The following is a 12,692-nucleotide window of genomic DNA, read 5'->3' as shown; positions in this document are numbered from 1 at the left end:
TTTTTATTACTTCTAGTATTCTGTGATTTATATAGTGGTTTTTGTTTGCTTTTGTTTGTTTGGGGGACAGAGTCTTACTCTGTTGGCCCAGCTGTCCTGAAACTTGACATATAGACCAGACTGGCTTTGAACTGGTAGTCATCCTCCTGCCTCTCCCTCCCAAGTGTGGGCTACCAGGCTCCTCCCCTCCTCCCTTATTCTGCTTTAGTTCTTGAATTTCTTGGTGTTTTTTTTTCCAGGACTGAGAATTGAACCTAGGATCTTGCTAGCAAGCTCTGCTTCTAATCTATGTCTCAAGCCCTTTCTACTTTGGGTCCGTGTGTCACGCTGGTCAGGTGCCCTTGAACTGAACTCACTCCAAGGCCCAGGCAGGCATTGAACTATTCCTGGCTCAGCTCCTTGAGTAACAGTTGCAGACTGCTCCACCAGGCTCATCTCCTTCTTGAACTGCTGAAGTTGGGTTCTTAGGTTGCTCCCTTAAATTGGCTAATATACTTGAGGCTGTGCATTTTCTTACAAATGCCTCTTTAGCTACAAGTTTGGGTAAGCAATATTTTGTCTTTTTACAATTCTAATTTTTTTAAATTGTTTTCAAGACTGGGTTTCTCTGACTGGTTTGTAGCCCTGACTTTCCTGGAACTCTCTCTGTAGACCAGGCTGGCTTCGAACTCACAGAGATCTGCCTGCCTCTGCCTCCCGAGTGCTGGGATTAAAGGCGTGCGCCATCAGTGCCTCGCATACTTTGTATTTTCCGTTAGTTGTTGGACCTATAGTTTACTTAAGGAAGCATTCAAAATTTCTGTACTTACAACAGTATTCTTTTAAATATTATTATTGTTATATTTATTTATTTGTCTGAGACAGGGTTTCTTTGTCTAGCCCTGGAACTCTCTCCGTAGACCAGGCTGGCCTCGTACTCACAGAGATCCTAGAGATTTTCTGCCTTTCCTCCTGAGCTGCGGTGAAAGGCATGTGCCACCACACTGGCCTGGTGCACTCATCACCGAACGTGTCTTCTGTGTTCTCCTCTCGGCTGTTCCTCATCCTCCTTCCTTAACTTTTGCAATTTGAGGATTGCTTCAGAAGGGTTTGTTCTTCTTCAGTTTCTTTTTGTTTACGTAGAAATTACGCAACTTATTTTTAGTCATTTTATTGCTCCCCTACTTACATTCATAGGAACGCTTCATAAAGTTCAAGGTGAAAATCTGTGCTTGTTTATTTGTATGTGTCTGTGTTGCCAGGTGGGGTGTGTGATCTAAAGACAGTTTGCAGGAATTAGTTCTCTTCTTCCACCATGACAGTCCCCAGAGATGTCATTCAGGTTATGGACTCCTTTCCTCGTTAAATCTTTGTGTTGACTCTCAAAGTTCAAAGGTCAAGGGTCAAGCCAGGGGTGCAGCACAGCTGGCCGCTAGAGTACCTGCATAGCCTGCACAAAAGCCACGGGCACAGGCTGTGACAACAGCATCTACTACAGATAATTCAGTGCGGATGGTTGGTTGGTTCTTTGGTTTTTCTGTGATGGGAGCAGAAGAGTGGAAAAAGAGGAAGTCGAGAATGGTTCGGGTTTTAAAAGATGGGTCAGATCCATATTTGGGACGATTCATAGGGATGATCCAATGGAAAAGGAAACTTGATTTAGAAGAGAGGAGATTGGTTTGGAGAGCCATCCAGTGGCTAAGAGTGCTTCCTGCTCTTCAACAAGCCCCTGATTCGGTTCCCAGCAGCCATGTCGGATGGCTCACAAACACCTGTAACTCCAGCCCCAAGGGATTCCATGCCTCTGGCCTTCATGTGCACCTGCACAGACATGCACACACACACACACACACACACACACACACACGCACACGCACATACGCATAAATTTTTTTAAGCTCCATTTAAGAAGGTGTAATGCGGGGGTGAAGGCTCTGAGCAACTAGTGCCAACTTCTCTGACTTTGGCTTCACTTGTGTTTCTGTATCCCCTGTGAAATGTTAGTCAAACAGAGCTTTTCAATTCCTGGCTAAAGCGAAGCTGCAGTCAGTTCTTCAGGAATTAGCCTGCTTGGCTATCCAGTATAAATTCCATTTGCCATAACCAGCCGGTGATGGTGCACACCTTAATCCCAGCACTCGGGAGGCAGAGACAGGGTGATCTCAGTGAGTCTGAGGCCAGCCTGGTCTACAAGAGCTAGTTCCAGGACATTCAGGGCTACACAGAGAAACCCTGTCTCAAAAACAAACAAAAAATTCCATTTGCCTTTTACATATGAGGCGTTCTGGCACTAGGTCCACCTGTCTCTATGAGGACACTGTCCAAAGCTCTGAGAAATTAACTATAACAAGTAGATGTGACTTCTGCCCCTGTGGTGTTTGTGGTGAGCTGCAGGCCTGTCTGAACAAAGTGAAGCCCTTTCTCAAACAAACAGAAAAACCAAATAATTTTTAAAGGTGTAATGAGGTCTGAGATAAGAGCTTTCCAGCCTGCTGGGGGAAATAGTGTCCAGGACGGGGAATCAGGCGTGAAACAGCCTTCAGAGCCGGCGATGCTGAGGACACGGCAGGCACTCAGAGCAGTACTCTGATGTTAGAACTGTCAGCCTGCAAACTACCGCATGGAGACCTTCATTAATTGTGACAGCTTGGCCATCAGCCACTGTCCCATTAGCTCTTATAACTTAACCTGCTTTAGTAATCTCCCTTCTTCCATGTGGCCCGGCTACCTCTGCTTTGCACCCTATGCCCAACCTCTCCAGTGTCTCCTTGACCTCCCCACACTACCCATCCTGCGTCCTCGGCATCTGGGTGGTAACTCTGCCTTTCTTCTCCCCAGAGTCCTCTGTCCCCTGCAAGTCCCACCTAACTAACCTCTTCCTTCCTAGCTATTGGCCGTTCAGACCTTTATTACACCAATCACAGCAATCCATCTTCACACAGGGTACAAATAGCCCACAGCACACTCCAAATGTGTTCAGTGTGTGAAGGTTATATCTTCAGAAAAGCCCTTCTTTCCCTAGCTCTCTTCACCCCAAGCAGTCTTCTGTAATGTGGGACCTACAATGCTCTGCTGTGTCTTTCGTTGTTTTTCTAGGTGAAAGTTTAGCTACCCTGAGCCTTCTTCTTGAGACTCATATATTTCTCGTTTTATTCTAAACATTGATTTCAGTTTTTCTCACCCCAAGGAACTATTTGAACTTTATACGTGAAGAACATAATAAAAGTGGTAATTTTTGTGCGTTCTTCGTTTTTAGTCTATTGAAGACAATGAGGTGTACTTGCCGAGCGATGAACTTTGGACCTACGACATTGACAGCGGGCTGTGGTGAGTAGTCATAGCCCAAAACGCGAGTCGTCTAACTCAGAGCCCTCGTAGACCCTAGGGGACAAGAGCAGGCTTCGCACACCCTACGTTCACAGTGTTCCCTCCTCTCTCTACAGCTCTTTCCCTCCCTCTGTCCCTCCCCATCCCTTTCAAAGCCTTCACTGTCTCTGACAGGTCCCCAACTCTCATCTTCCTGTCTCCATCTCCCCAGGGCTGGGATTACAGGTGTGTGTGATGGCACCTGGCTATACATTTTGCTTCCAGTTGGCTATGGGAAGAGTACTCAGGGAATTTAAAGGGAGCTTCTGTCTGCTAGGAAAGTAAGAGATTCTCTGTGGTCCTTGTTGTAGGAAAATGCACCTGATGGAAGGAGAGCTCCCCACCTCCATGTCGGGAAGCTGTGGGGCTTGCATCAACGGCAGGCTGTACGTTTTTGGAGGCTATGATGACAAAGGCTACAGCAACCGAGTAATCCTTTCTCCTACCTCAAGAGTGCGGCTACATGAGTCCCTAATGTGCCATCTCATGCCACACATCTGCAAATCCTTTAAGGAGAATACAGCTGGAGGGCATCCTAAATTTAGAGTCGTTAGACTTTAAAGCTAGATGGAGGGTGCAGCAGCCGTGTTCTTCCTGTGTGTCCCTCCTTCAGGGAGCTGCGTTCTTGATTGTTGCCCACAGGCAAGAGCAGGGGGGAAGGGGCTGTTGCAGTATGTTCTCCACACCATTGCTTCTGTAATCCCGTCTTGTTTTCATCAATTTTATAATTTTCTAATGGGTATTTATTGGAAATAAAAGTTGGGTTAGTTTTTGGATGGCAGACCCCTCCCACCCCCTCCCACCCCCCCACCCCCCCACCCCCCCACCCCCCCTCCCCGCATACAGAGTTCATTTCCAGATGTGTTGGCTCCTAATGTTACCGTCATCTTTTCAAAGCTCTACTTTGTCAACTTACGAACAAGAGATGGAACTTATGTCTGGGAAAAAGTAACCAAGTTTGATGGACAACCACCCACACCACGTGACAAACTTTCCTGCTGGGTGTTCAAAGACAGGTAAAGCGGCACCTGAACTTTAATATCCTTAGATTAGGATATAGCCTTTGGCCAAGCTTGAGGAATCACCATGTTTTCCAGTAATTATAATTTGTTTTGATGTCAGTGGCAACAGCGCCCTAAAACTGGTAAGAACCATGTCATAAAAGTGAACATGGGAGCTGGGCAGTGGTGGTGCACTCCTTTAATCCCAGCACTTGGGAGGCAGAGGCAGGTGGATTTCTGTGACTTCAAGGCCAGTTTGGTCTTGTCCAAGAGCTAGTTCTAGGACAACAAGATCCAAAGCTGCAGAGAAACAGCGTCAAAAAACAAACAAACAAAGGAACCCAAAAAAAAACCAAAACCAAAAATCAACCAAATAAACAAACAAAAACATGGAAGAAACGATGTTTGGATTTTTCACCTTGAATAATTTATTATGTTTCTAGATCATTATCACACTGACCTGTTAAAATCTGAAGCCATATTTAAAAGTGCACACGGAAGGCCAGCTTCCTCTGTCTACCCTGTCACCATGATGGCCCCTTTGCCCCCACCACAAAGAGCCCCTAAGTCTGTGTTTCTTTTCTTCTTGGGTGTGGCTTCCACACATCTGCTACTGGAAACTTCTAAAGCTCCAAACGCTATTCAAGCACAGTCCCTGGTGGTCTGACTTTTTCAGATTCCTCAGATGATTCCTGGGTACAACTTTGCTCTGATCCAGGTGCTTCCAGCAGTTGAAAGTTTAAATTATCTCCAGGGGATTTGCTCACCTGTCCTCTTGAACTTCAGCTTTTTCCCTTTCAGTTCTTTAGTGAACCCAGCTAGGCAAGCACTCTGCTACTAATTATCCCGCAAGCCCTGGTCCAGCTTTTGAAGGCCATACTGAGCTTCCCTAAAGACTACAAGAGTCGGACAAGTGTTCAATCCCCTGAGGCTGACATTCCTCTGACTCCTTTGCCATCCCAGCCCAAGCATGACTGCTGGCAGCGTGGTGGTTTTTCTTTGCACGTCCCCACGTACCTAGTGGCACCTTTCTCCTGCCCTTGTAGGAGGCATGAGGAAGCCTGTGGATCTCTTCTCTCCCACTGTAGGTTCATCACCTGCTGTGGTTATTTCCTTCATGTCTCGTTCCCTGAGTTCTTTGTTTTTTTAAACCCTAATTGTGTGGTTTATTTGGCTTGTTTAGGTGGGTAAGGTAAGAGAAGAAATCAATTTCAAATTTGTTTTTTTAAGAAATGATTTATGGAGCTGAGGGGGGTGGTGCACTTTAATCCCAGCAGTGGGGAGGCAGAGGCAGACAAATCTCTGTGAATTCGAAGTCAGGCTGGTCTACAAAGCAAGTTCCAGGATAGCTAAGGCTGTTACTCAGAGAAAACCCTGTCTCAAAACACCAAAGCAAATAAATAAATAAAATAAAAATGATTTATTACTTATTTTTATATCATGTGCATTGGTGTTTTGCCTGCATGTATGAGAGTATTGCATTCCCTGGAGTTGTGAGCTGCCATGTGGGAATTGAACCCTGATCCTCTGGAAGAGTAGCCAGTGCTCTGAACCTCTGAACCATCTCTTCAGCCCCTCAAATTCTTTTTGTTTATGTGACTTTTGCTGCATGGTCTCATTCTGGAGTTGGCCTAGAATTCATTAAGTAGCCCAGGCTGACTTGGGAACACATGATAATCCTCCTGTCTCAGCTTCCTGAGTGCTAGAATTGCAGACCTGAGCAACGGTGCCCAGCTATTTCAACTATCTGAGCAAACTAGAAACAAGACTCCTAAAGTTTGTCCTCTGCGTTTGTTTTTCAGATTAATATATTTTGGTGGTTATGGGTACAGGAGGCACAGTGAACTTCAAGACTGTTTTGATGTACATGATGCATCTTGGGTAAGGAAGTAATCACTCTTTAATTTTTTCTTTAATTCAGCATCACTATAAGCCTTAGGAATAATGAATTGCTCTCCCCCCCCCCACTCTTCTCTCTCTCTCTCTCTCTCTCTCTCTCTCTCTCTCTCTCTTTCTTTCTCCCTCCCTTTTGTTTTTCAAGACAGGGTTTCTCTGTGTAGCTTTGGAGTCTGTCCTGGAACTCACTCTGTGGACCAGGCTCTGCTCGAACTCACAGAGATCCACCTGCCTCTGCCTCCCAAGTACTGGGATTGATGCCCAGATATGAAAAACATTTTTTAGAAAGGGGAACCAAATTTTTGGTAAAGTAGAAGGGATCAATTAGAGTTTAACTTTAAATTTACTTACTTACTTACTGGGTTTTTGTTTTGTTTTGTTTTGTTTTTTTTTGAGACAGGGTTTTTCTGTGTAGCCCTGGCTGTCCTAGAACTCACTCTGTAGACCAGGTTGACCTTAAACTCAGAGATCCCCCGCTGTGCCTCCTGATTGTTGGGATTAAAGGCTTGCACCATCATGCCTGGTGAATTTAACATTCTTTTACCTTTATTTTTATATTATGTGTATAGATGTTCTGCCTGCATGTATGTCTGTACACCATGTGTGTGTAGTGCAGGCAGAGGCCAGAAGAGGGTGTTGGATCCCACGGGACTAGAGTTACAAACAGTTGTGAGCTGCCCTGTGGGTGCTGGGGGTTGAACCTGGGTCCTCCAGGAGAACAGTCAGTGCTCTTAAATGTTGAGCAGTCTTTCCATCCCACTCCCCTCCCCCACCCCCAGTTAGTACTTTTTTTAATGCAGCAAACAACAGCCAACTAAAGTTTATTATAGCAAAGATAAGTTTTGAAATAGGTCTCAAAATATAAATGTTCATTCTGTCTCATACAACTGAGGAAGTGAAAACCGGCTGAGTGAGGGAGTTGCGGTACTGGAGGCCGGCAGCAGCGCGCGTGGGCTTGAGGGCAGCTGTGGGGTGTGGCGTGGGCCGGGCTTTGCCACCGTGGCGACGCTGCCTGTCACTTCACTGTGCTGGTGTCTCAGCCACAGAGCTCCTAACTGATGGTTTCTGTTTTAGGAAGAGCAGATCTTCTGGGGCTGGCACAATGATGTCCATGTGTTCGACACGAAGACAAGGACTTGGTCTCAACCTGAAATTAAAGTAAGCGCTAAGTTACCTGGAGCCTCCGGAGCCGAAGCCCTTCCTCTGAGCCCAGCCCACTCTCATTCTTACCAGCTTTTCCTTTCTTGATAAACTCTTTTTGTGTGTTTGTTTCTGCGTGGGAGTGCTATTTTTATATTCATTGATATTTTTAAAATGCCTTTTTCCTAAGGTACTTGATTTTAGTAATTGGGTTTGTAATTGCATGAAAAATAATTCTCCCTCTTCCCTCCCTTTTCTGTCTTTGGTGTTTTGAGAGGGTCTCACTATGTGGACTATACTGATGTGGACTGCTGACCTAGAACTTGCAATCCTCCCTGACCTTTACATCCTTGGTGCTAGGTTACAATTACTGAGACAGGGTTTTCTGTGAAGCCCTATCTGTCCTGGTACTCACGCTATAGACCAGGCTGGCCCTGAACTCACAGAGATCCGCCTGCCTCTGCCTCCCGTGCAGCTATTCCAGGCGTGGGTCTCTGCAGCCGCTCTTCACCCCACGTGTCTGTGGAATTAGCAGCTCTCTTACAAAGCCCTTTTAAAACAGAGTCCAAGAGTTTTTTCTTTCTTTTTCCCCAGTGCTAGATCAAGTGAACAGCCTCATACGTACTAGGCTTGTTCTCCACCATGGAGCTGTACCCTCAGCTCAACACCTGTGTTTTTACAAACCCGTGAGCTACATGCGATTCTACCAAGAGAAAACATATTATCACTATTATTTTATTCTGAACCAAACATAAATTCAGATTCATTTAAACAGTATATAGAAATCAAACAGATCAACACCTTTTAAAGATTTATTTTTATTTTATGTGAATGGGTGTATTGACCACATGGATATGTGGGAAACGTGCGTATTGCCCGAGGAGCCTGGAAGAGGGCGTTGGATCCCCTGGAACTGGAGTTACGGAGGGTTGTGAGCTGCCATGTGGTGCTGGGAACTGAAGTAGGTCCTCTGCAGGAGCAGTCAGTGCTCCTGGCCGGTGAGCATCCCTCTAGCTCTAGGGACCAACTTTTTAAAATGATTTTTTCTCAATTTAACAGTTACAGAGTTAAATGCTAATTCTTTATACCAGTTGGATCTCAGTACGGTTATTCAAGTGAGCCTGAAACATCAGCTGAGCTTCATTGAAGATAAAGGATAGAGAAGTATTTTTTTTTATAGTCTAAGAATTTTAGGAAGAGAAAAACAACAAAAAACCCAACTTCTAAAATCCAATATTGCCTAGGAAATGAGAAGGGCTTAAGCTTGACTTAAACCATCAATGAAGTTGTTTTTGTGAATTTGAGGACTTTGGGGGCCATGAGGAAATTCTTAGTCTTCTGTGATGTAATATTAGATCTTTGGTGTGGAGGAAGGGAAGAAAAGAAGAGAGATTTTTTTTTAATCTGATTTTAAAAATCTTTATATTTCAAGCTAAACTCATATGAACTTTCATTTTGTCGGGGTGGGTGGGCATTTAAGGACAGAGGGGTGCGTTTTCTTCTTGAAGAAGCTATTTGTAGTTCTGACTGAGCACAGGATGTGGCTGGTACAGCTGCCTCAAGTCTGCCTCTGTTCTGATCTCTGCTTGCAGGGTGGAGTTCCGCCACAGCCACGAGCCGCGCATTCATGTGCAGTTCTGGGAAATAAAGGGTATATCTTTGGCGGACGCGTTTTGGTCAGTGTTTTCAATGGAAATGATATTTTCATGGGTGATGTTTATCAAAACTTGTCCTCTGACTCTGTGGAGCATCTGAACATTCACATAACCTAAGAGATTAAGCTGCACCTAGTGCTAATTTGTATTTGTCTTCTGTTTCCCAAAGAGACCCTCCACACTGTCATAGATGATTTTTAATCGTATTTTAGTGAGGACCCTCCACTCGCGTGCAGGGTCAGGAATGTTTAGTTTCTTAACATCTAAGCTGTTACTTTAAACCATCTCTTCCATTTGCTTCTCTGGCACATTATTCTGGGAGCTCCATATTAATTTTCTTAATCCTTGGAATTGATTTCCATTATTTAAGCTTCCAGTGCTCAGTAGACTAGGGCAATTCGTGCTTGATCTGAACTTGTTTGCAAACTAACATTTTATTCCATAAAAGAGTTAAAACGCTGTCCGATCATTATGCTTTTTATTTCAGCAAACTAGAATGAATGACCTACACTATCTAAACTTGGATACCTGGACTTGGTCCGGCAGGTGAGTCTGAAGACCGCGGTCCACTCTGGAGGGATGGGTGTGGGCGGAATCCAAACTTGGGTTTCTGACATTGAGCTGATATTTTTTCAGATTATGTATCTAAACAAAAAACATGAAATTTAAATTTTTTCCCTTGCTCCCTCCCTTTTGAGACAGAATCTCACCAAGTAGCCCGGGCTGGCCTTGAATTCGGGTTGTCCTGCCTCAGCCTCCCAAGTGAAAGGATTCCAGGTACCAAAGTCAGCTAAATGGGGTTTGTGCAAATTATACAAAGCATAAAAATAGTAAGAGTTGAAAAGAATCATGTGAAAATATCGGCTTTAGAGTAAGTATTCTTTGGGGACTGGTCTAGTGGAGATGGAGTGGCTGGTGGAATCATTCCACACACCTTCACCTAGATAATGAAATGGATGAAAGACAGATTACATATTAACCTGGATATTCCTGTAATGCAGTGTAATCAGGGCTATATATTATTATAAAGTATAAATACTATTAAAGATAAAACCATAGGCTAGTTGATGGTGGTATGAACCTTTAATCCCAGCACTTGGAAGGCAGAGGCAGGCAGATTTCTGAGTTTGAGGCCAGCCTGGTCTATAGAGTGAGTTCCAGAACAGCCAGGGCTATACAGAGAAACCCTGTCTAGAAAAAAAAACCAAAATAAATAAATAAATAAAACCACGAGGACTAGGGAAGTAGCTCAGCCAGGAAGTGCTTGCCTAGCAGACATGAGGTCCCAGTTCAGGTCCCCAGAACCCATTTAAAAAGCCAAGTATAGTGTGTGAGCTTCCAGTCACAGCCCTAGGGAGGCAGAGAGAGGTGGATTCTTAGGGCTAACTGGCCAGTCAGCCTTCCTGAGCCGGCAAGTTCCAGGCGGGTGAAAATCCCTGTCACATATAAACACACAAACAAAGCTAATGTAGACAGCTCCTGAGTCACAGCCCTGTTGCTGGCCTTTGGCCTCCACACATACACAAATAAAACGGTGACTAGCCAGACACAGTGCTACACCAAGTAATCTCACTTGTTTACTCAGGAGGCTGAGGCAGGAAGACAGTGAGTTTGGGGTTAGCTTTGGCTACATGGCAAATTTGAGACCTGACTGGGGTATATAGCAAGACCCTGCCTTTAAAACAACACAAACCCCAGCAAATAAAAAAATAAAACCATAAAAGTGTGAGAAGAGCTGGGTGGTGGTGGCGCACGCCTTTAATCCCAGCACTTGGGAGTCAGAGGCAGGCAAATCTCTGTGAGTTCGAGGCCAGCCTGGTCTACAGGGCTAGTGCTAGAATAGGCTCCAAAACTACAGAGAAACCCTGTCTTAAAACAAACAAACTAAAAGTGTGAGAAGAAAATATCTAGTTATTCTTAAAACTTTGGCATTAAAGATTATGTAACCCTGAACTCAGTAAGTAAGAAAGACTTATTCATAAAACCAGCTAAAGATTAAAGATTTCTCTACAAAAAAAGTACACAAAATACTAAAAGGCATATTGGAAAATGGAAACCAGAATAAACTGAAAGCAATATTTATTTATAGCCTTTTTTTTCTTTTAGAGAGAAAGTTGAAGTCAAAAGTCCCCAAGAACTCTTAGAGGGGAAAAACCCGACAATCTAGTAGGAAAGTGGGAAGGACACAGAGGAGCAGCTCCCAGAAGGAACGGGTGCCCAGAGGCCACCCGAGGCCACCCGTGCTGAGCTGTGGCAGCACACTTGGTAGAAGTATGGCCGGCACAGTTTCTTCCTGAAAGGTAGCCTACAGTGTGCTTCAGCTAGACACTGGAGCGGGCGGTGGTGGTGCAGGCCTTTTCTCCCAACAGTCGGGAGGCAGAGACAGGTAGAGCTCTGGAGTTTGAGGCCAGCCTGGTCTACAGAGTGAGTTTGAGGCCAGCCTGGTTACAGAGTGAGTTCCAGGACAGCCTGCTCTACAGAGTGAGTTCCAGGACAGCCTGCTCTACAGAGTGAGTTCCAGGCCAGCCTGGTCTACAGAGTGAGTTCCAGGACAGCTTGCTCTACAGAGTGAGTTCCAGGCCAGCCTGGTCTACAGAGTGAGTTCCAGGACAGCCTGCTCTACAGAGTGAGTTCCAGGACAGCCTGCTCTACAGAGTGAGTTCCAGGCCAGCCTGGTCTACAGAGTGAGTTCCAGGACAGCCTGCTCTACAGAGTGAGTTCCAGGACAGCCTGGTCTACAGAGTGAGTTCCAGGCCAGCCTGGTCTACAGAGTGAGTTCTAGGCCAGCCTGGTCTACAGAGTGAGTTCCAGGCCAGCCTGGTCTACAGAGTGAGTTTCAGGACAGCCTGGTCTATAGAGTGAGACGCTGTCACAAAGAAACAAAGAGAAAAGAAAGTTTAATTTTGACTCAGGAATTCTCTGAAGACAATGCAAGTATATTTATGGATATGAATGTGTGTGTATGAATCTAAAAAAGAAATGCTTATTGCAACTTTTAACAAGAGACGGCTCAGCAGTTAGGAGCATTGGCTGCTCTTCAAGAGGACCCGCATTTGGTTCCCAGCATCCACATGGTGACTTACAACTGCCTGTAACTCCAGATCCAGGGTACCCTCACACAAACACACACCAATGCACATAAAATAAAAAATAAACTAAAGATAAAAGTACTGGGCAGCGGTGGCGCACACCTTTAATCCCAGCATTCAGGAGGCAGAGGCAGGTGGATCTCTGAGTTTGAGCCAGCCTGGTCTACAGAGTGAGTTCGAGGACAGCCAGAGCTATGTAGAGAAACTGTTTCCAAAAAAAAAAAAAAAGCAAAACAAACAGCAACAACAACCAAAACAATGAAACCCAACTAAAAATAAAAACAAAGCCTGGACAAAGCTTGATCTCAGTCCTCTGTCTGCTGTAGGATTGTTTACATCGCAGGACCTGTGCCCAGGGCTGCCAGGCTTCCAGTGCCAAAAGACACTGCTCTGTGGAAGCCTGAGGGTCATACTGAGAGAAATGGGTGCAGAGCAATGTGTGATCCAGTCTGTCTTCTTAGGAAGCACAATTAGCATGCACATAGAAGTCCTCAAAGATTGGGCCAAATTAATATTCATTCCCGTTGCTGAGGGGCAAGGCTATAGTAGTCTCCTTTTAAAACATA

General features: G+C 45.0%; 1 protein-coding gene across 4 annotated transcripts in view; it reads left to right on the top strand.

Annotated features, from left to right (window-relative positions):
* Klhdc1 (kelch domain containing 1) overlaps positions 1-12,692 on the top strand; it is a 35,081-nt gene that overhangs the window by 6,532 nt on the left and 15,857 nt on the right. For 2 of the 4 annotated variants that reach the window (XM_075947941.1, XM_075947942.1), the window contains exons 2-8: positions 3,236-3,306; positions 3,657-3,774; positions 4,243-4,361; positions 6,149-6,227; positions 7,317-7,400; positions 8,975-9,058; positions 9,525-9,583. In XM_075947941.1, coding sequence (XP_075804056.1) covers positions 3,236-3,306; positions 3,657-3,774; positions 4,243-4,361; positions 6,149-6,227; positions 7,317-7,400; positions 8,975-9,058; positions 9,525-9,583 — 614 coding nt within the window. The remainder of the gene's footprint in view (positions 1-3,235; positions 3,307-3,656; positions 3,775-4,242; positions 4,362-6,148; positions 6,228-7,316; positions 7,401-8,974; positions 9,059-9,524; positions 9,584-12,692) is intronic. The other 2 variants (XM_075947943.1, XM_075947944.1) reach the window with 1 other exon arrangement.

This window comes from Microtus pennsylvanicus, chromosome 14, assembly GCF_037038515.1.
Source record: "Microtus pennsylvanicus isolate mMicPen1 chromosome 14, mMicPen1.hap1, whole genome shotgun sequence".
NCBI classification, from domain to species: Eukaryota; Metazoa; Chordata; class Mammalia; order Rodentia; family Cricetidae; genus Microtus; species Microtus pennsylvanicus.
The sequence above is the reverse complement of the archived record's forward strand: the minus strand, read 5'-3'. Positions and strand labels throughout refer to the sequence as shown.